This window comes from Eublepharis macularius, chromosome 12, assembly GCF_028583425.1.
Source record: "Eublepharis macularius isolate TG4126 chromosome 12, MPM_Emac_v1.0, whole genome shotgun sequence".
Lineage (NCBI taxonomy): Eukaryota > Metazoa > Chordata > Lepidosauria > Squamata > Eublepharidae > Eublepharis > Eublepharis macularius.
The window spans coordinates 52,223,369-52,247,843 of record NC_072801.1 but is presented as its reverse complement, the minus strand read 5'-3'; the positions used below and the strand labels follow the sequence as shown (position 1 = coordinate 52,247,843).

At 42.2% G+C, this 24,475-nt stretch overlaps 2 protein-coding genes across 2 annotated transcripts; both read left to right on the top strand.

Moving 5' to 3' along the window:
* Positions 1-10,496: 10,496 nt before the first annotated feature.
* On the top strand, positions 10,497-11,432 carry LOC129339319 (olfactory receptor 5V1-like). Its single transcript, XM_054993904.1, has one exon. The coding sequence runs from the start codon at positions 10,497-10,499 to the stop codon at positions 11,430-11,432; it is 936 nt and encodes a 311-aa protein (XP_054849879.1).
* Positions 11,433-21,149: 9,717 nt separating this feature from the next.
* LOC129339318 (olfactory receptor 5V1-like) lies at positions 21,150-22,076 on the top strand. The gene has a single exon (XM_054993903.1). It carries the CDS (start codon positions 21,150-21,152, stop codon positions 22,074-22,076), a length of 927 nt encoding a protein of 308 aa, XP_054849878.1.
* Positions 22,077-24,475: the final 2,399 nt, after the last annotated feature.

Sequence of the window (24,475 nt, the reverse complement as noted above, 5' to 3'; positions counted from 1 at the left end):
GATTTCTTAAAAGATGCCCATACATATTAATTAAGCATTCAGCAAAAATAACACAAAGAAGCTCTAAAAGGGGTTATGATCCAAGTTTTTACCCAATATTTCTTGATTTTCATTCTTATTAAAGCCATATGGCCAATGACCATTCAGATTCCATAATTTTCCTCATAGCATTTTCAGTGATCAGACTGGACCTCCCTCCATTTTACACGAGCGGATTCTTGGAAAGAATTGAGAAGACTCTCCTTCTGTCTCCTAATCCACTTGATTACACTAAGTAAGATTAAATCACTTCATCCAATGGTATGAATGTTAGGCGGGGCGGGGGGTGGGACCTTGAGATTCCATTTCAAGAAACTAGTCTGTATTCTTATTACCTCCAGGAGTCTTCAGTTGATAAAGGGGTAAAAAATGTTCTTGCTTTTGTAAGACAAGAGATAACTATTAATTGTTTTGGCTGTTCATTTTTATAGCAAAAATGAATAAACCTATATGCAAGTGACTCAAATGACCCCAGCAGTAAAATATTTTGTATCCAAGATTTCTTCATCTTGCATAAATCACCAGAAAAAAGGGATTCAGTAAACCTTTGAAGTTTACAGAGGGGAAAAACCTATCAGATAAGAAGGCCCTAGTATTGCAGTCACATTCATAACTCCAAACACATTTTAAGTGGCAACTTCCTAAAGAATGGCCACTGGTGGAGATGTTATTAGCAAGGATTTAAAAAAACAACTCACCAGTGAAATTAGTATCAAAACTGCCTTCCAAAGAAGAAAGAAAAACAACAGTTTGCTTATCAACATGGCTTGATCTCATGTCTAAGATCGACTTGAATTTGCATCTCAGTTCATGTAGTTAGGTGCTCAGAGCTACAGAAGATACCAAGTGGAGCTTGACATTGTCTTCTAGTGCTGCTCAGTACTTCTGGTAACAGGTGCAGAAGCACTGTGACTTTAAAGTCTTGGATGACACCTGTGGGATCCTACCTTTCTAGGATCTGAAGAATCCCCCAGATGCATATTCAGAAAATGAGGGCCCAGGTGCTCTGCCTTAATGAAGAAGCAATGACTAAAACATTTAACCAGAGTAAAAATCAAAAAATCAAAAACAAAATAGGAATGCTAAAGTTAAGATTCTAGATAGCAAAATCACAGCAAAGAAAAAGCTAGAAGGTGTGTGGTTCAAGGCAGTCTTTAGCTCCATAGTCTCTTATTTTTGAAAATGATGCATGGCTTGTTTTCATCACTACCATATGAAGCATGAATTGTTACCCACAATATCTTCCAGCTCTTGGGAGCTTCTGCTGACAGAATGACTGCTGGAGTACCGCTCTTACAGTTACCAAAGTCCTATCTTCCTTTTCATCTGGCACTCTGACAGTAGTAAAATAAAGTACTCTACTCCCCACCCCACCCCCCACCCCAAAATCACAAGACACCACTGACTGGTTATTGATGATAGATCACTATTCTATCAGTGATTCTGGAGATTTTAAAAATAAATTTGAAAAATTAAACTTTTGTATTGGTAACCATGGTAATACTGCCAACCCTGCTTGGGGCTTGCCCCCTTTGAGCAGGTGGCAGCCATTTGCCCCACTGCAAGGATGGAGGCAGATGATTAAGCCTCATATCCGGGGCCTCAGCCTTGGGGGCAGAGCCTCACAGTGTTTGCTGTTTCTCCGCCCCTGTGGCTGCAGTCTTGCCTCGTGCTCGGCCCACCCACCTGACCCTATTTCAGTGCGGGACTAGCCGGCTGCCAATTTGGAGCCAGGTAGGAATTTTTTCTCTCGCAGTCCCTGATTGGCCATGGGGCTGGAGTTTTTTCGCCTACCTCGTACTGTTTGAGGGGGGGTTAATTGGCTTGGTGGGTCTGAGTTAATGCCACGGGTGGCAGGATGTTAGTTAGGGAAGAATCTGTAGCGGGCCGGTGAGCACCCTTGGCACCTCCCCATTGGTGGGGAATTGGGGTCTGCCAGATGTGGCTGGCTGCCATACGGCCCAGCTGCGTGGTTAGATGCCCTGGTGGGGAACCCCTGGACAAGCCAGTCTCCCCCCGCTGCCGTACGGCCGGGTGGGGGAGCTTTACAAGGGTGAACCACTTCGCCTGGCCAGGCCGGGTCCCAGCCATTTGGTGATGGCTCGCACCTGGGGCAGCGGGTGTCTCACCCAGACAGGTCAGGGCGGGGTAGGGAGCGACCCCAGGGCCTGACCTGTACCGCTAGTCAGGCCCTTGCCATAGTTAATGTTTTCTGGTTGTTGTTTAAAATAAAGCGGCCCATTTTATAACCCAAAATACTGTGTCTGTCTCTTATTCCTAATAGTGGGGCAAATACATTGGCATCTATACCCAAAAAATTCAGAACAGAAGAGGTGGCCTGCTGGATTAGAATAGTGGCCCATATATTCCAGCATCATATTTCACACAGTGAACAGTTGTCCTAGTGAGGTAACCAGTGTTTTTGTCTGGTGTTACCTCCTAGTATGGAGGTTTCCTTTAGTCACCATGGCTAGTAACCCTGGATGGACCTATCCTCCATGAATCCTTCAAATCCCCTCTTAAAACTGTCTGTGTCTTTGGCCATCACTACCTCCACTGGCTGAGAATTCCACAATTTAATTATTCATTCAAAAGTAATCCCTTTTGTTCTGAATCTACTGCCCATCAACTTTATTGGGTGCTACCAAGTTCTAGTATTATGGAACAAAGTGTTCTCTATCCACTTTCTTCAACCCATGCACAATAGTGTAAACCTCTGTTCCACCCTCCCCGTCTCCTTTTCTCTAAATTAAAAACATTTAATTTCTTTAGTCTTTCCACATAGGAAAGGTACTCCAGTCCATTGATCATCTTGTTCTCCCCGCTCCACCCATGGTAACCAAAGCCTGTGCACAGCATTTCCAATGTGGCCTAACCATAAATCTACTCAAGGACATTACAACATTGTCCCCTTTATTTTTAACACCTTAATAATCCAGAGAATGAAGTATGACTTTTTCTTTGCTGCTCCACACTAAGTCAATATTTTCATTGAGCTATCTACTACAACCCCTAGGCCTCTTTCCCTCTTAGTCTCTGCCATGGCAGGGCCCATGATTACATGTTTCAAATTAGGGGAAAGGGGGGGGGGTTGCTCCATTGTGCATCATTTTTACCACTGTTTAAAAAGAGGAGTATATGTGTTTATAAAAGAACGGAGTGAAACCATCAAATAAGCAACATATATGTAGGTTCACTAGGACCTGGGAACCCGGCAGCAAAGGGGTGCATAACAAACTTCTCAGGGGGTAGGGGATGCCCCCTGATGCCACTCACCTGGCCACAGGGAGAAAGGCCTGGGAACAGGCCTGGGAGGCAAAAACCTCCTAGTCCAGTGCACAGCGGGTTCTCTCCCGCTGGCCACAATGGCATCACTTCCTTAAGTGACATCATCACACCATGTGGTGGACATACTCCTGCTGCCAAGTGAGATGATGTCACTTCTGGAAGCATGCACACAAGAATATCAACCAAGGTAAATGTCAGGTTACTCCCCCTCCCACCGGGAAGGTAAGGGGACCTGGCAAATCTAATGACCAAATGCAGAGTCAAACCTTTTATTTAGAGCTCGTGGTCTACATACAAAAGAGCCTTCTCTCAGTACCTTGTGACAAGGAGTTCCAATTACTCCCTTCCCTTTCTTTCCCTCCAGGTCACCTGGGAGTTTCTTCACTGCCATCCCTCATCTGGAAGCTTCACCTTGCTGCCTCTTTCAAGGCAGTAACTCCTGGATCTAATCCCATGGTTGGAGGACACCTCCTCTCTGCTAATCCTATATGCTGATGGAAGTCCATCTCCTCCAATAGCAGCTGCAACCAGCAGCCAGCCAAATCCCCATGGCACTGTTTCACAGTTTAACCTTTGTTTGCAGCTGCCCCTGTTCATCATCTGCCACAGTATCCAGGCTGAGGCCATGCTACATCTGCTCTTTTGGTCTGGGTCTTGCAGCTCAACAACCTCTAACCTTGGAGCCCCAGAGTTAAACAACACAACTTGTATTATCAAGTTATTTAAAAAATGTATTGCATGGTATACATTGAGCAGCCACAAGAGGGAAGTAAACATCAAAGCTGTTAAGAAGATTATCTGCTTCTTGGCTGTCATGTGAGATCACAGCACTGTTATAGGGAGTGGAATTTCTTTTTCTGAAATTTTATTGTTTTAGATGTAGCCATTGATTCCTTCCATTGGTTGTCTGTTGTATCATGAAACTGAATACAATTTACCTTCAAAGCAATGTTTATTGTGGAACTTGCATAACAACTTGTTGCATCACTCAGTAAACTAGACTAGAATCAAGCAAAATTTCTTCCCTTCTACATCCCTTTTCCTGTTCTACCATACTGCATCTTCAAACAGGCTGCTGTTTATAGTCATTATTATAATAGTGTAGTGATTAAGAGCATGGGACTCTAATCTGGAGAGCTGGGTTTGATTCCCCAGTCCTCCACTTGAAGTCAGCTGGGTGACCTTGGTCTAATCACAGTTCTCTGGAGCTCTCTCAGCCCCACCCACCTCACAGGGTGTTTTGTTGTGGGGATAATAATGGCATACTTTGTAAACCACTCTGAGTAGGTGTTAAGTCATCCTGAAGGGCAGTGTATAAATCGAATGTTGTTGTTGTTGTTGTTGTTGTTGTTGTTGTTGTTGTTGTTGTTGTTGTTAAGAACACAACATTTTTCTGAAATCCTGTTATGGTGTGTTTTTTTACTGGGAGAGCTACAATTACACAAAGGCAACTGAATACATGCATGGAGAAGGATTAGCCCAGAGATGACATCCCAAATAAATACTTGAAAGTATAAGTACCTTTTCCAGGCTAGCCTGATCATATCAGATCTTGGAAGCTAAGTATGGAGAAAATAAGAGAAACGAAAAATGTGTAAACAGTTTCTTCCTTTGAATGTAGACTGTCACTTTATTTAGTACTAGAAACAAAGCCTGTTGTGGGGGGGGAAATACAACAGGCTCTAGAAAGGGGGTGGGTGGGCAGGCAAGCATTCACTCCTCCTCCGTTACTGATCCCAACCACTGAAGGAGGGGGATAGGCATTGCCACCCTCTCTACAACTGATCTCAGCAACATGAAGGGGTAGTGGGCATTGTTACCTGCTGCACGTCTGATACAGACTTGGTAAAGGGGAGCAGGCATTGCCACCTTCTCCACTCCTGATCCCAGCTGGGTAAAGGGAAAATGGGCATTTCCTTCTGCTCTGCACCTGATTACGGCTGGGTGAAGGGGGGACAGGCATTGCTGCCTGCTCCAAGCCTGATCCCATCTGGGTGAAGGGAGGTGGGCATTGCCACTTGTTCCCTGCTGGGTGAAGGGAGGAGCAAGCACTACCTCCTGCTCCTTGCTTGGTCCTGACAGGTGAAGGCAGGTGATGGGCTTTGCTACGTGCTCCGTTCCTGATCCCAAGTGGGTGAAGGGGGTGCAGGCATTGCCACCTTCTCTGCTCCTGATTCCTGCAGGTTGAAGGGGGGTAGAAATTGCTGCCTGCTTGGTGCCTGATACCGACAGGGTGAAGATGGGGTGGGCATTGCTTCCTGCTCAGTGCCTTATTCCAGTAGGTTGAAGGTGTCAGACTGTGGCTAAATAAGGCTCTTCCTACAGGTTCCCCCTCACAAACAGACAGGAGTCCATTGTTTGAATAAGGAAACTTTACTGCAGAAAAGGTCCATTATAGTCCACTGTCCTGAATAGGAGACTCAGGATGGTACACGATCATTGTTACCAATGAAGGGCAAAGCATAAGGTACAGAGTAACAGTTCCCAGCTGGACCAGCCTTCCCCCACAGTTCTCAAAACAACATCATTCAGTCTTGGGAAGTTGCTCTCTCTCAAGGCCAATGCCTGGTGGAACGGTGTTAGACAAAACAATCTCCTCCGGTGAGAAATCCGCCTGGGAAGCGGTGAGGCCTGTGGGGAAAAGCACTTAAACACTAAAAGCATTAGAAAATGGAGTCAGTACAGTTTACATATACACTGGACCTGACAGAAGGGAGTGGACAGTGCCACCTGCTCCATTTCTTGTCCCGGCTGGGCAAAGGGAAGAAGAGAATTGCCTTCTGATCTGTACCTGATCCCACCAAGGTGAAGGCATGAGGTGGGCATTGCCACCTGCTCCACTCCTGATCACAGCTGGGTGAAGGGGGTGGGCATTGCCATGCACTCTGCTCCTGATCCCAGCTGGGTGAAGAGGGGTGGGCACTGCCATCTGCTCTGCTCCTAATAACAGCTAGGTTAGGCCAGAGAGTGGGCATAGCCACCTGCTCCACTCCTGATCCCAGTTGGGTGAAGGCAGGTGGGCATTGCCACCTCCTTTGTTCCTAATACCCACTGTGTTAAGGCAGGGGTGGGCATTGTAACCTGCTCAGCTTCTATTGCCAGTTGTGATAAGGAGGGTGTATGTATTGCCACCTGCTCTGCTCCTAATACCAGCTGAGTTATGACAGGGGTAGGCATTTCCACCTGCTCTGCTCCTAATAACACCTGGGTTAAGGCAGGGGCAGGCATTACCACCTACTCTGCTCCTGATCCCAGCTGGGTTAAGGTGGGGGGTGGGCATTGACACCTGCTCCACTGCTAGTACCAGCTGGGTTAAGGTGGGGGTGGGTAAAATGAGTACCCAGTTTCCTGAGGGTAAAGTGTAAATGACTGGAGAAGACAAACTACCCTGTAAAAAGTCTGCCAAGAAAATGTCATGATGCAATGCCCCCCATTGGTCAGTAATGACTCGGTGCTTGCACAGGGAACTACCTTTACCGTACCTACCTTGGGAGAGAAAGTGTTAACTATTGCCTGGAACTGAAAGCTTGAGTGGCAGGCTGCTCCCTCCTCTCTGATTGGTCAGTTAGAACCTGTCTGGAAGCAGTCAGTTGGTTTCTAACAGGATTGTTCAGAGAGTTTGTAAGTGAGTCTGACAGGAAAGGTCAGACAGGTTCCCATCCGGAGTGAGGAAAGAGGAATCTTTCACCTCAAATGTAGAATTACTTTTCTGAGGAAGAATTCTGTTTAAAAATTCAAGCTATAATGGTTAATATAAACTGAAGCCCATTTTACATAGACTAAAAGAAAACTGGGAGTGTGTTTTGGCAACACTGATTGGGTAGTGGTTGAGACTCCCTTTCAAGCCAAAGGAGAAAGGATTATATTTTCTGAGAGGGGGAAGATTAATTCCTGCCCAGTTTTTAAAGAAGAGGTTTGGCTCTGAGGAGGACCCCGTGTCTGTTATGAAAGGAAAACAGTTTTAAACTAACTTCAGGAAACCTAATCTGGCATAGGAAACTTTGTGAAGAAACATTGTTGCTATAACTAAAATACTAAGTAAAACATCTCACACTATTAAGAACCAATATTATAAGAAACTAAGCTAAAGGACACATTTTTGTCTGTTTCTCAAAGTATGTTCTGTATTACCAACAAAATTTTACCTCAGCACGTCAATCCACTGACTATACTTATTCAATCTCTGCCTGTTAAATAAAGTTATTTCTTTTTGAACATTATACAGTCTCCAGTGCCATTTCCAACAAAAAGGAAGAGGGCTCCTGCTTTCCCCCACCAAGTTCCTGGAATTGGCTAAAAAGCCAAAATTATATTTTCAAGCCTGGATGGGACAAACAGACTTTCAAAATTTCAAATATTAACACACTACTTGAGGCTTCTCAGTCAATGCATGGGAATCGAATTTTGCTGGGAAAATCCGCCTCACAGTGGGGGAGTGAGGGGGGATTCCATCAAAAATGGAAACAAAGGTTTACTCACAAGAAGCCAGGCAAGTGCAGGCAGCACAGACTGAGAGGTAGAAAATGTCCCCTCTGTTACAAAACTGAGCTATCACAGCCAGTGAGGTATACCGATTAGAATGTCAGGCTAGGAGCAAAAACGTACAGGTTCAAGTCCCAGGCTGGCTGATTTTGAGCTAACCATACATATACACCCAGACTTAGTTCACATGGTTTTTGTGAGGATAAAATGGAGGAAAGGAGAATGATGGAAGATGCTTTGTTTCCTCTCTGGGGAGAAAGACATGGAATTATTTTGATTATAAAACTAATTTTGGACACATTTCACAAGCAAAGATTATCACTCTTGCTGTTGCATCATCCAATATTGTTGCAACTGTTTTATCAGAAGACAGAACCTTCTCATTCACTAGCAAAACTACCATTATTGCAAGCACAGTGATGTATAGGGTTCATAGGCCAAGCAAGCAGGGGCTCCATTGCACGAAGAAAGAGGGATTGTGGATCAAAACAACAAGGATGAGAATGTCAAATTCATTGCTTCTGATATTGAGTAGCTACACAAGCGTTTAAGACATGGAGCTATTTGTTCATGAATAGGAGAAATTCTCTTGGGGAGAAGCTCCCCAAACAATACTTGTAAGTATAAAGAAAGAAATGCTGTAATCAGTACCCAGCATACAATAAGAAACAACAATGAAGAGCCATATTCCAGTCACAGGTAAAGAAATACACATGGGCAGTGGTAAAAATTATTCAACTGGTGACAATATTAGATTCTGCAAGAAATGATCATCAAATGCATGCTATAAAAAACAACAATCAGATTTATATTATCTCATCAGTACGTGTGATGGATAATATTCATGGCAATCCTATGGAGCATAATACCCTTCTAAGTACCCTGAAAATCAATATAGAAGAATATAACGGTAGTATTAGTATTATGGGTTTAGATTTGCATAAGCTACTTTGGACAGACATCATCTGGAAAAGCCGAATATAAGATTCTTTAATAATAAAAAAGCAAATTCTATAATAACTATATTTATTGGATAATTAGAAAACAGCACTGTTATTATTAATATTAATTATAGCTGGAGCTGAATGTGAATCATGTTACTTTTCTCTGTTCCTCCACCTTGGTACAAGAAGCAGAATATTTAGGATTATCTATATTAATCATTAAATCTTATAATTCCACTCCTCTGAAGTGTGCCAGTTTCTGTTGTATCTTATTTACTGCTCTTAGTTTAGAAAATAAGGAGAAATTCTTAGGGATGAATATCCTCGAAGGACTTCTGTTCACAGATACGCATACATAAGCAACAATTGATGCATTTCAAAGCAACAAGTCCTCCAGGACTGAAAAAAGCTAAATTTGACAAAAGCAGATGTTAAGGGTGGCTCTGTAGATTACGTTCAGGGGCACAGAACAAGAACATCACGCTGTTTACTCAGATTGATAATTTGGATCTGAATGTTTTTGTGTGTCTTTACTGTATTATTCTGAATGAAGATTAACACCATCTCAGATTCGCTGAGCCTCACTTGCTGATGAAATTACATGGTACTTTTTATATGCACAACTAATTTAATTTACTGATTATTAAGAGAGTTTCTACTGACACAGAAACAGGTGTTCAGGAGCAGCCACGGACACCTCCTGTAATTATTTCTGATTTCTTCTTGGAAAACCAGTAACTGGGTTAAACTGTGCAGACCTGTCTCTCTCCTCCAGAGGTGTCTTGCTGCTGCTACGCATGTATGCATGTATGTGCCATCAAATCAAAACTGACTATAGTGACCCCAGTAACATGCATTTAAGACAAGTGAGAAGCATAGATGGATTGCCATTGCCTTCCTCTGCCAAAACTTCCTTGGTGGTCCACCAGCCAAGTACAGACCATGCTTAGCTTTTGAGACAGGATGAAATCTGGCTATACCATGCCACCTTCCCTCCCTTACTAAGTTCTGCTAGTGTTATCAAAACATTCTTCCCCTGAAATTTCTTGAAGGTATGTTCCTTGTTCCAGATTTGGTTTCATATTTTGCAGTGGGTGAACTTAGCATTAAAGCATTTAAGACAGTGTTTAAATAAAAACATATTGACATATAAATGCAACACAACCAGGAAGGAGGGCCAATAAAAGTTTATTGGGGGTATGCCAAACTAAGCAAAAAAGTCTTCACCCACAGGCAGATGACAATTATGGAGGGAGACTGACAAATCTTCCTGGGAAGGAAGTTCCAAAGTTTTAGCGCCAAGACAAAGGCCCTTTCTTGAGTTGCCAGCCAACCACCTAGCATTAGATGCACCAGTTCCTGAAGGTTTCCTTGAAGTTCATCAGATGTTTTGTGTGCCTTGCAATTTTACTTTAGATAAAATTATGCAGTCCCCCTAGAACAGGGAACTAGACCACACAGTTGCTTTAGCAATCATCCACTTGCATAAGTTTCCTAGTATCAGAGAGGCTTCTTAAGTCAGAGAGAGATTTCACAGAGATGAAAGATGACAAACTAACCTGAAAACATTTTTGGACCATCTTTCATTTGTCTCTCAGCAACACCATCCAACTATTACATCAGAAATATTCATGGGTTGTCCCATGCCTTTTATATTGTAAACTCAAGTACTTTAATACTTGTATTTATTGCCATTCATTTCACTATTCCCTATAGCAAATCACATGCTGTTTTGGTCAAGATATGGAGGCACAAAATGAAACTGACTTGACTGAATTCATCATACTGGGATTTGAAAGTCTCAAGAAAGTGCGTCTCCTGCTCTTCACAGGCTTCTCCATCACTTATCTATTCACCATGCTCTGGAATGCCTTCATCATCACCATGGCGATTGTGGACCAGAAGCTCAGAACCCCCATGTATTTCTTCCTTGGCAATCTCTCCTTTCTTGACATCTGCTACACCTCTACCACAATCCCTCAGATGTTGGCTCACCTCCTCTCAGAAAAGAACACTATCCCCTACATGGGCTGTGTATTTCAGGTATATTTTTTCTTCTCCTTTGTGGGCACGGAATGCCTCCTTCTGGCAGTCATGGCCTTTGACCGTTATGTTGCCATATGCAACCCTTTGCGCTACACACTGATTATTGGCAAAGATATTTGTCTCCAGTTAGCAACAGCTTGCTGGGCTGGTGGTTTCCTGAACTCTGTGGTGCATACCACATTTGCCTTCCAGCTACCTTTCTGTGGAGACAACCATATTGATGCTTTCTATTGTGATATCCCACCACTGCTGAAGTTATCATGTGGAGACACATCCGTCAATCAAATTCTGTTGTTATCCATAGGCTTATTCATAGCTTGGACTCCATTAGTGTGTATCCTTCTATCATATACTTACATCATTTCAACTGTCTTGAAGATACAGTCATCGGAAGGAAGACAAAAAGCATTCTCCACTTGCTCCTCTCACATCACTGTTGTCCTTTTGTATTATGGCAGTTCTATCTTCACCTACTTGAGTTCTAATAGTAGTCATATCTCAAATAATGCCAGGCTCATTCCAGTGATATACAGCGTCTTGACCCCACTGTTAAATCCTATCATCTATACCTTGCGCAACAAAGATATGAAGAATGCCTGGAAAAACATGATGAGAAAAAGATTAATGTTGTGACATGTGATATTTATTTCTTGATTTTTGGAACTGGATATACACATAGCTTGTGTTTAAAAAGAAATAAAGTTGACTGAGATGTAACAAATGATGCCAACTTCCTCCCATGTACTACATTGTGAATCGCTTACTTGTACATATATTGAATTGGAACCAATAAGTTTTTCTGCTGTTAAAAAGGGAATAAAACTACCCAAAAAGCTGTTCTGGGGGTCATGGGAATGGCTTGGACAAAAGTCATTTAGGATGTGAGTTATAGAAAGGAGAAGAATTAGGTGAGTTTCAGGAACAAAGCTTACTGTGTCTAACTCACTGTTAGCATAAAATTTTTCATGTCTGTTTTAAAAATTATTCATATATGAAGCTTAGGACATAGTGTAACTTGTTTATGTGAACAACTGGGGGACTGAAATGTCCACTGAATATACAATTTGTAGTGTAGAAACTCTCCCATCTCTATTCAAGAATGGTCTGTCCATCAGAAGTTGCAGTGGAGAAGGTTTGGAAAACATGATCTTTTCCAAATTGGTGTGTGGGTTTTAAGCATTATTGGTTGCTTTTAAGGAGGAAAGCACAAGCGTTCTCACACTTTAAGTTGTCTTTTTTAATGATTGGCTTGTTTGACAAAAATTTAAATCTACTAACTCCTTATTAAGGAAAGGTGTCCCCCTGTCTCAAATGAAAATGCTATGCTCTCCCACCAAATGAACTTCGCACTGTGGAGGACATTCGCGTGCCCTGCCCATAGTGTCTATGTGAGATTTTCGACCTTAAAAATTGCTGGACAGAAGACTCAGGCAAATTGTAATTTACATATTTCTGTGACACATTTGCACCTGAGACAATACGTTGTGGTTACAAAAAGTATAGCAATGCTATCTACAAAAGTGAGTCACTCTCCTTTTTTCAGTACATTGATGGTATGCAAACTAAACACAACCGTTCAGTTCATAACAATCTGATGCCATATGTGTATTTAACTTTGTAAGTGTGATGGTTCATCATGTTTGGCTCTGCATGTGGACATGGGATCTGTCGCTTCATAGAAGTCAAAAGATGACAAATGTAAGAATGAACAGATTCTCTTATCATTCAAGTGCCATTATGTGTTTTATGTTTTTGTTGTGTTGATATAGAGACTAAAATGCTTTGCACACCCAAGCTTCTTATTTCATGTGCTATGATATTGCTGAGTTGTGAATAAACAGTTGAACTAGATGTATGGTTGGTCGTATGTGGGCAGCCATGAACCCAAGCCTGCCTTGGGATCACATTCACCAGCAGCTATGGCTGCAGGTGATGTCCCCAGCTAAACCCAATTTGGGGGACCGATCAGACAGTGGCCATTTAGTGCAGCACTCTGCTCAAGCCACCAGTACCCACTCCCTGGCAGGGCAGCAGGTTCAACCTCGACTGCTTTGCTGGGAGTTTGCTTATAAAGGAGTGTGTGTCTGTAAGCCTTGCAGATTTAAGCACAAGTTCCCCTCTTGTGCTGGATCGCACCCCTACAGTGCCTGTCATAAGGTTAAACAAGGATGGGGAGGCAAGAAGTCAGGAGGTGGTGGAGCAGGTGGACAGCAAGCTGCTGGAAAAGGCTCCCAGCTCGGTAAGGCTGAAGGTCCTTGAGTGACTGTTGAGGGCGTACCTGAGGAAGCAAGTTGCTAGCTTTCTGTTGGATGGGTTCCGAGTTGGGTTTTGTATCCCATTTCAAGGGTTTAGGGCTCCATTTATGTCCAATAATTTGAGTTCAGTTATAGGTAAGGATGACATTATGTGGAACAAGATTGCCAAGAGTCTGCAGAGGGTAGGGTCTTGGGGCCATTTGTGTCCCCTCTGGTGCCCAACCAGGTATCTCCTTTAGGGGTGGTTTCCAAGAAAGCAGTGGGTGAGTACTGTCTGATTCATCACCTGTCATACCCCAAGGGTAGCTTAGTGAACAATGCCATACCTGAGCATTTGTGCTCGGTTAGGTACACCTCCTTTGACCAGGCGGTCATGGTGGTGTGTAGGTGCAGGGTGGGGGCTGAGATGGCAAAATGTGACATTAAGTCTGCCTTGCGCCTTCTCCCCGTGCACCCTGAGAATTTTGAGCTTCTTGGATTTTTCTTTGATGAGAAGTACTACATGGATTGGGTGCTTCCTATGGCCTGTTCTGTTTCTTGTGCTGCCTTTGAGCGCTTCAGCTCCTTTTTAGAATGGGAAGTGCAGCGCTGGTCTGGTTGTTGCAAAACAGTGCACTATTTAGATGACTTCATTTTTGTGGGGCCAGTGGGTTCTGGACAATGCGCCAGACTTTTTTCCATCTTTATGGGGCTGGCAGAGGAGCTAGGGGTGCCCTTGGCTCATGAGAAAACAGAGGGTCCTCTTTCAGTACTGATATTTTTGAGTATCGAGCTCGATACCATTCAGCAGTCATTGAGACTTCCTGCAGATAAGGTTGAGGACCTCAAGCTCCAGCTTCAAGAGTTTAGGGATAAAAGGAAGGTGCCACTTCTGGAAGTTCAGAAGCTGGTCGGTCACTTAAACTTCGCATGCAAGGCAGTGGCGCCCGACATGGCCTTCTTACGACATCTTTGTGATGCCATGGTGCCTCTGCGTGCACCCCATCACCGATTCCATGTGAGTAGGGGCATGTTTGGACCGAATTCCTCAGGGACTTTAATGGGGTTACCTTTTGGAGAGATGTGCTGCTGCTCGAGGCTGAGCTACACGTCACATCTGATGCATCAAGCTCCACGGGGTTCAGAGTTTATTTCAGGAGGTACTGGTGTGTGGAACAGTGGCCGCCAGAGTGGCTGGCCTCTGACATTGTTAGGGACCTTACCTTTTTGGATTTTTTTCCCATTTTGGTGGCAGTACACCTGTGGGGCAGGGAGCTGGCCAACCACTCTGTTCACTTTTGGTGCGACAATCAGGTGGTGGTTTGTGTGGTCAACTCCTTGACTTGTAGGTCTTCTTGGGTGATGAGGCTGGTTAGGGCTTTTACGCTCCTGTGTCTCCGGTGGAACATTTTGGTAAGAGCCAAACACATTCCTGGGATTAACAATGGTGTGGCAGATGCTTTGTCTTGCCAACAGATGAAGCGTTTTTGGCAGCTCGCCCCGGAGGCCTATCGGCTACCAGCAAGGATACCCCAGGAATTGTGGTTGCTTGGGAAGCCAAAGTGAATCGGGCTATACAGCTAGCCATTGCACACAGTACTTGGCGGGCTTACCAATGTGCGGTAGGACAATTGATGGCATTCAGACGGGAAGCTAGTCTGCAGGAAGCTTGGCCCATCCCTTTGGAGCATGTTTTGCAATTTTGTGTGTGGCAAAAAAGCTGGGGCCTGGCAGTTAAATCCATAAGAGGGCACTTGGCAGCCTTGGCTTTCATGAGTAAGTCCCGGGGGTTGCCTGAGGCCACAGGCAATTTCTGGGTCAGGAAGATGTTAGAGGGGTGGGCCTGGAAGGACTCTGTGCCTACTGATCGCAGGGAGCCTATTTCCCCTGCGGTGCTCAGGGAGCTTAGCGCTGCATGGGATGACATTTGTCATACCAAGTATGAGCTAAACTGAATAAGGAGCAACCCTGCTCAAGGAAGTAAGCCACAAAGAATTCAAAACAGTGTGGGTCAAAAATTCTCACCAAAGTGTATTATTCCACCAATTTAGTCAATAAATACAATTAAACAACAAGACCCACGTTCCTTATAAGGCATGCTTAGTTGAGAAAATAAAGTCTCAATGCAGATCCGGTAGTGAGGACTGGAGAAAATCCAATGTCGGGGGGTGTGACAAGGCACGTCCCGCTTTGGAAACTGCAGGCATTGATGAGCAAGCTGCAGTGTTCTGAGTTAGAAAATCGTCAGGAGTATGAAGACGAAGTTGCTGTGGAAAGCAGAGCCATAAAATGATCAAAGGCAAGGCAGAGCCATAAATATATCCATGGCAATGAGCCACGTCGGCCTCTTTTTTTCACTCGTTTCAGATATTTAAATCTTTCTTCAGGCCATAACATAAACACTGTTCAAAAGCAGCAAGTCGATATCCAGTTCCTTGCAACAGTAATTAGGATTGTCTAATTTGATCATTTTATGGCTCTGCTCTCCACAGCAACTTCGTCTTCGTACTCCAACTCAGACAGGGTACACTGAACCTCTGGAAGAGAGATAATGGGACTGAGGTCTCAGGGCCTGCCTCTGGCATGTATAAATTCAGTATAAGTTTTGAACAATTGTTTGCACACATGCTTTAAATGTGCCATAAGTATTTTTGTAGTGCTCTTGTATCTGGAGAGGAAACTTTTAGTGCTATTTGTATATTGTTCTGTCCCTAAACTAAATCAATTCAGGGAAAGATACAAGCTTGCTGGTTTTACGTTTCAGTTTTGCTTTGTCTTTGTGTAAATTGAATCTGTGAGTCTTCATTTGTGATGTCATTTTCCATTTCTAGTTTTTGTTTTTTTCAAAACATTCATGTTTTCAATATAACTTATGTACTGGCTTGTATCTTACTATTCCACTAAACAAAGTTCATAGCCTTACTACTTTAAGGGGTTATTTTACCAGTTGAAGAGCTGCTTCAGCTGGCTAGAGGAAGACTTAGAACTTTGCTGAGCAGAGTGCAAATATACTCCCCACAAAAATAAAGCACACACAATAAGTGGAGTACAAATAAGCTCCTCACACAAAACATGGATGAGCAAATAAGCTTCCCCCCCCCCAAAAAAAAGTATAGATGGAAGGGGAGCCAGGTTCACAATCCACAAACGAGGCCACTAAGTTATGGCTTAGAGTTCAGCAAAAATATTGTTCACCTGATATTCTGAATGAATTTGCTGGGTTGTGTGGTGAAAAATGTACCTCCACTCTCCTTCTTGTGGGGCAGTACAGCTACAGATGAAGCAAAGTTGCATCACAGGTAAGGACGATAGGGAGAATCATCCAATGATTTAGCAATCAAGTAGCTCTTTCTGTGTCCTCATTCAGTATGGTGAATTGCTGGGAAATTGGATGACACTCTTTGTGATGAACAGTGTACTTTAGCTATACACATTTTTCTTTAGTTTTAAACACATTCCTTAATTGTTGCTTTAAACTTAAAACTGCATCTTAAGGCTAAGACAGAAAAAACACCATTTCCTCTTTTCTTTGTTTGGTATGTAGAAATGTTTAATTTTCTTTTTCTGGTACTCTAGAATTCCTTCCCCTCTTTAATTAATGGTTCATTATGCTTTTCTGGAAAGAAACTTTCTTTTGTGGCTAATCATCCCTCATGGGAACAAGTTGTGCTCATCAACCTGATAAATGGATGGGTGTTTGATTTGTGTAACCTTCTGGTTGCCATATCCCATGTGGTTGTCTATCTTAACTCATTTTTTCACTAGTTAAACTATATCTATCTATCCATCTATCTATCTAAACTATATATATTTTAAGGAAAGCAGCCATGATGCCTGAACATCTGCCTACACCTTCAGTTGCAGAAATCATCCGAGTTACACTGTGATCTGAGAACACAGAACTATTTCCAGGTAAACTTGAACCCTGCTTGAAGATATCACTGGAACCAGGCAAAGTAAAATGTTTCTATTTTCTATCTGTATCATTCTACATTTGAATGTGTTTTCTGCTTTGTACTTTTCTAAATCCTATATACATTTTTATTTGATTTTATAATGGATATATTTTACCTTCTGAACTGAGCATTATGTTCTGCTTGTATGGACCATGTTTTTGTTATGGCTACTAGATTGTTTGTCTCTTAATATCTTTAAATATATATATATGTAAAAGAATGAACAGTCATCTGTAGTACACAAAGTGTTGAGGACTTATATGTGTCTTCAGTCTTCTATTTAAATCTTGTACTGGTGAGACATCTACGTTTTTTTAGAAGGCTTTTGACCCTTGATGGGAATAGGCAGGACAGCTCTCCTGGCACTACAGGAATCAGGTGCCCTAATACATTCTGCTTAACTTCTATCCTACTTCCTACATTTTTGGTGACTCACAGCACTGTGCCAGAAGAGACAGCAAGTATCTTTCAGTTTAACAGAAAATCAGGAGACTCCTTATTTTTTCCATTCTATCTCTGTTTATTGGGGAAGGAATTGCAAGATGAACAAAGTCTGTTTATTGTTTTGGGGAAGAGAGAACACCCCTTCAATGTGAGAGCACATTGTGAAATTTGCTCATCTTTAATAAGCAAATAAGCTCCCCCCACCAAAGTATAGGTGAAAGTGGAGAATGAGGTTGCAAAGTTATAGCGTTTGTATCTTCTCAGACCTATTCCCATCCAGCCATCTTCTCCAAAAACATTTGTCTCCCAAAGGGATCTTATTCCAAATCTCATGAAAAATTCTGTTTACTTTGAAAGACTCTTGCATACACGGAAATTACCTTCTAGATAGCCAATAGATATCCTATTCTGTAACACTTAATGACATGTCAGCCTGTGTCTGTCAGCAATCTGAATGTACTCCATGTGACATTTTCTTGGGATGGATTTGTTAAAATGGCTAATGCCAATAAAGAAAACATGTGTTGTTCCAGCCCCTCAGGGCCCAAAGCTTCATTTCAGTCTTTAACATGCCACCACCACTACACTCATACTCATTTCTGAAAGCCGTATGGGATGGGGAGTGTAAGAAGAAGGAAAATTGGGTGAGATTAAGTGAAAAAGCTATCTGGATCCAACCATATATAGATGAAGGAGACACACAAAATTATTGATGGAGTATAGTGCTTTGAATTGTCAAGAATGTGTCTACAAAACATGGCGAGCTGACACATAGAATGAGGATACAGTGTAAAGGACCTGGTCGTGTCTTTCAGCAATAAGGGCCACATCTGCCACAATGACTGCAGTTGAGCAGCAAAAAAGATCTAAGTAATTCTATTGAGATGTTATTAAAAGAATGAAGTGCTTGCCTCTAAGTTTCTCTGATGTGTATAACTGGCCATTGATGAAAACAAGACCCTGGACAATGTTAGAACTTTGGTCTGAGCCAGAGAGTTTCTTCCTAAATTCTTATAAATCTAAATACGATCCTGTATTGGGAATCAGAAAAGTAAAAGTTTATATGAATGAACTCTTTCAGTGAGTATTTCCTGACATAGGCCCACACTTACTGCATTAATGGGATTCTGTCTGTGCAATCTTAAACAGTTATTCCCTTCTAAACCCATTGCCTTCAGGGGACTTTCATGTAACTTTTCTTAGGATTATACTGTTAATGTAAGTAGAAGATTTGTGATTCCTTGATAGGAGGGGAAACATGATGTTGAACCAGAGATAGGAAACATGATTCTGTGATGCAAACAGAGGAAGACTGAGTCCAAGTACGCGAGGCTGCTTGGAAACTATGTATCTAAGGGCCAAGCTACAAGTGACAAGTGACACTTGAACAGCTAATGTATTTCCCCCTGTTCACTTGCCCTCCACGCGATCCACTTGCCATTCAACTTGTAGCTTGGCCCTTAATCTATCCCTTTGCTCTTGAACTGGTAATCATCACCAATGTTTTGACAAGGTTATATGTGCCCAGCTTGAGCAATTATATCAGGAGAAAAAACTCTCCTCCAGCATTCGTTTGTGTGCATACATGCTTCCTTATATAGCTAGGTTTTTTGTGTGTGTGAGCATGTGTGTGTTTCTATACATTTATAGTTCATATTGGAACAAGCATTGGGTTTTTTCTCCCTTATGGAAAGACAGCTTGTTCTTACTAACCCAAATGATCCACAGTTCTCACATAACAATATACTATTTTGTTAAATACAGGTGAGTTAATGCAATTTAGAATGCCTTTCTGATGTGGTAGGTAGATTTACAGTACAATCCTAAGAACACTTGCCTGGTAGTAAACCCCTTTGAATAGACCTGATTTGGATTCTGAGTTGACTTGCTTCAGATGGTGCTCTAAGTTATAATGGCTACCTGAAATTTTTAGTATGTTTCTAATAGTACTATCTAGGAAAACAGAGGGATTGTTCTGGAGGAAGAACTTCCAAAAGTTATATTGACATATATATGAAAATCAAAAGCCATAGCCCTTTCACAGGTCAGAAATAATTAGTATCAACATGGAGCAAGGAATGCATCTCAGAGGTAAGGGAAGGTGGGGCACATCAATAACATACAATAATATAGGTTGTGTATGTGAGAAAATTACATTTAATAATCTTCTTCCTAGTGATATAACACAAGTAATGGCCAGGGTTTGTACGTGTGTGCTTGGTATGCCAGATGTGAGGCAGGAAATGTTTTTTGAATAATTGTTTCCAATTATATTTTATTACTTTAACAGTAGCTTTGTCCATATATTATAAATTTCCTTATGCACTCAATTGTATTTTATGTACCTGAAGTTAACAATACATTGAAAATAAATATAAATATCTGTGCCTTTACTGTAGCTCAAAGATTTATATTACAGCATTGGAGAGAGAAAATACCCACCTCCCAAAATTCAATGGATTGAGGCCCTCATAACTTTATCAACATTTGACTGTGTGGCATATAGATGGCAATTGCATATGGACATTTTTAGATATTTAGAAACCTTTTATAGAGGGTAATGTGTAGACTTGCTACCATTATTGTCATATTTTTATCTATTCTATGTGACGTTTGTGTCTTCCATTAAAAAATTAAAAAAACAAAATGACTCAGAGAGCTGACTCCACACTAGCTTCAGGAATGTCACTGCTTCCTGCAGCAAACACATAATACACGGATCGAATGTCTTTGAATAACCACGAATATGCATCAGGCAGCCCAAGCCCACTGAGGGCTGTCCAAAGCTTGTATCTGAAGGTCACTTTAAATGTTACTTTCTTCATGAGTTTGACATAGAGCCAACCCGGGCTCCACACAGACACACACAGCTTTGGGGAATGGCTTATTTAAAAAAAAGGAAAGCCCAAATGGGCTCGGAAAGCTGCCACAAGGGGAAGATGAGCTCTTGCCTTTCTCCAAGAGTTTTTCACAATGCAATCAGTGCTGGGGTGGGGTGGGGGAGTGTTTTCCTGTTTCTGCTGCAGCACATGCATGTGTTGTGTGCACATGAGGCTGCAGAAACATGCTGAGTATGATGAGAATTACATACATAATAGAAGCAATTAATATCTATTATAAAGTCACCATATTTGGTCACATCATGAGAAGACAAGATTCTCTGGAAAAGTCAATAAAACTAGGAACATTGCAGGGCAGTAGGAAAAAGAGGAAGACCTAAAACTAGATGGCTTGACTCCATAAGTCACATCCTCCAGTTTGCAGGATCTGAGCAAGTCTGTTAATGATAGGACTTTTTGGAGGTCTTTCCTTCATAGGGTTGCCTTAGGTTTGAGGTGACTTGATGGGACATAACACACACACAATGGAGTCACGATAAGTTAATTTTTTCCCCCAAAATGATACACAGAAAAGGAATATATTACATTTTATATTCTTTCTCTCTCCAAGACGATTCTGACTCCCATTGACTCCCCGCTTCTCTTTTAGGTCCCCTGCAGGTATCCCACAATATGGCCCAACACAGCCCAGTGGGAATGGGTCAAGTGGGAAAGCTCCATGATGTGAATACTCTTCAGGATGCAGTCCTGAGGATTCATCCCATTTATTGGAATGTTCACAAGCACAATATGCTTTTCACTATAGTTTGGCAAGAAACACTACTGATTAACTTCTTTTTTGGCTTACAAAAATTACATTTTGTTTTCAGGCCAAATATGGAAGCGCAAAACCAAAGTGGGTTGACCGAATTCATCATCCTTGGCTTTAGAAATCTTCAGAAGGAACATTTCTTTCTCTTCAGTGGGTTCTTGATCACCTATGGATTCACTGTGGTATGGAATACTTTAATCATTATCTTAGCCATGGTGGACCAGAAGCTCAGAACCCCCATGTATTTCTTCCTTGGCAATCTCTCCTTTCTTGACATCTGCTATACAACCACTACAATCCCCCAAATGTTGGCTCACCTTCTTTCATGGAAAAGTAGCATCTCCTATATGGGCTGTGCGCTCCAGCTGTATTTTTTCTTCTCCTTCGTAGGTATTGAATGCCTCCTTTTGGCAGTGATGGCTTTTGACCGCTATGTTGCCATATGCAAACCTCTGCGCTATTCTTTGATTGTCAGCAGGAATACTTGCCTCCAACTGGTCATAGTCTGCTGGGCTGGTGGATTCCTCAATTCTGCAGTGCACACTGTCTTTGCCTTCCGACTGCCCTTTTGTGGGGACAACCACATCGATGCTTTCTACTGTGACATTCCACCTTTGCTGAAGCTGTCATGTGGGGACATTACCCTCAATCAAATGCTCTTGCTATTCATTGGCTTATTCATAGCATGGACACCAATGTTCTGTATAATTCTGTCTTATGTTTACATTGTTTCAACTGTTCTAAAGATCCGTTCCTCACAAGGAAGGCAAAAGGCTTTCTCAACCTGCTCCTCTCATCTCACTGTGGTCCTTCTTTATTATGGCAGTTGCATTTTCACCTATTTAAGACCCATTCCCACTGAGTCATCAGTTAATACTAAGCTCATCCCTCTCATGTATAGCATTCTGACCCCATTGCTAAACCCTATTATATATACTTTACGCAACAAGGATGTAAAGAAAGCCTGGCAAGGTTTACTGGGAATAATTTGATTGTTTAGAATGATGGGTTTGAGCCTACCATCTCTTTTGTTTCTTATCATACAATTTTTCTCATCTTACCATGTGATTCTACAAACCACAGCAAAGGCTTTACTGTGGTCAAAAGGGGACATTCCTTCTTTGTTTATCAGAGAAAACCTAGTAAGAGCCATCCCATAGTTTTAATGTGCATTTTAATGTGAGAAGCCAAAGTTCTGCAGTGGTTAGAATATAAGAACACACCTCCCAGGGGCGACATTTTGGCCAATCACTCTCTCTCAGCCTACCTTGCCTCGCAGGGTGGTTGTGAATGTAAAATGGGGGGCAGAAGCGTTACAGTCATGTATGCCACCTTGAGTTTCTTAGAGGAAGGATAAATCAGTCTGAGAAATAATTTATTTCATCCATTTCAAATGTACCTTCTTAAAACAACTACAAGATGATCAAACTGAGTTTTCTTCCCCCTTCCCCATTCATGTGAATATTTTTTCTACCAACTGGATTTATGCCTATTTAATTTAGACACACACTCAGGGAGGCATTGCTCATCAGAAAATAGAAATAGGAATTTCTAAATTGGACACCTGCTTCAGGATGTTCATGGGAGCTGCAGTGCCAAAACTAAAGGGAATCAACATCCTTGCCAATGCTATTGCAACAAACTGCCATCCTTTTGTTATTTCTAATGGAAGTGAATGTTTGCACCAGGCATAACTCATTCAAAAATAAAGCTCAGAGTCTTAAATCCCCCCCCCACTTTTGTGATGATTGTAGGAGCTGCAGTGCCAAAAATGAAGGGAATCAGAACATCTTGGCACAATATCACTCTACTATTTGTAATGAAAGCAAAGGTTTACTTACAAGAAGCCAGGCAAATGCAGGCAGCACAGACTGGGAGGGTGAAAAATATCCCCTCTTTGACAAAATGAAGGAGGGTTTAATAACTTTCCTGAGCTAACACAGCCAGTGAGGTGTAGTGGTTAGAATGTCAGACTAGGATCAGAGACATGCAGGTTTAAATCCCCACTCTGCCATGGAAGGGAGCTGGATCATTTTGAGCCAGTCACACATACTCACCCAGACTCAGTTTACATGGTTGATGTGTTCGCCTAAATGAGGGGTCTTCTTGTGAGCTAGGGGAATTAGCATACAAGGAGAAGCAGAGAGAGGGGGTAACTGCAGGATCTCCACCAATGCAAAATAGGATCGTTCCTTTAGAGGACTCGCTAATAAACAGGCAGGGGTTTAACAGGAAAAGTTTTTATTAAAGGAGCAGTAAAAGAACAATTGCTCACAAAATACAACAAACAAACACAAAGCTAACTAGGTCATAGATCCAGCAGAGTTAGCCATGTTAGTCTGTAGTAGTAAAATTGAAAAAAGTTCAGTAGCACCTTTAAGACTAACCAACTTTACGGTAGCATAAGCTTTCAAGAATCACAGTTCTGACGAAGAGAACTGTGCTTCTCGAAAGCTTATGCTACAGTAAAGTTGGTTAGTCTTAAAGGTACTACTGGACTCTTTTCGAAAGCTAACTAGGAAATCAGTGAGGAAGAGTAAGAGATATTCAGGGTAGAGTGATATTTGCCCATCCTGGGAGAGAAGAAGGTCCATGGAAGTAGTAGTAAGGATTAGAGATGGGCACAAACCGAAATATGAACTAAAGTTAATCACAAACTGGGCCAGTTTGTGGTTCGCGCACTGGTGGTTCATCAGAGCCCATTTTTGACAAACCACAATGAACTTTAGAACAGTTCATTTTTTGTTTCATCACTGCAGACAGCCTGGCACCATCAATCAATTTCCTAGGCAACTGAAGATGGGCTTTCTGCAGTAGAGGTGTTCACCCGGCCACTTTTCAGCTGATAGGAGGTGTTTGAAAGTAACAACACTTTTCTTGCCTGCAAGAAAAGGGTTGCTGCTTTCAAAGGGCCTACCACTTTTTTCTGCTGAAAGGAGGGGCATCCCCCTCCCATCAGCTGAGGTCCTTTTTGGCACTGGAACTTATTTGTTCTGCTTCCCATGTTTGCTGGAGTTTGCTTATTCCCTGCTGGCTTTAAAAGCCAGGAAAGGGTTAAGTGGCTGGTCTTTCCCTTCCTCCTTTGGGGTATGCAGTCTCTCTCTCTTTTTTTTTCAAAGGCAAGAAAGCTTGTAACGTTGTAACATTGTAACATTGCAACATTGTCATGTTACTGCACATTCCTCCTGGCTTTAAAAACCAGGAAAGGATTAAATGGCTCCTTTTCCCTCCCTCCCAGGGATGTTTCAGGCTTTGAAAAAGAGGGGGGAAACTAAGCGTTTTGCACAGTCCTTTGGAAACAAAGTGGCAGGGAAGCTGCTGCTTCATCCTCTCCCAGCTTCCCTGCCACTTTGTTTCCAAAGGGCTGTGCAAAACGCTTGTTTTTTTCCCT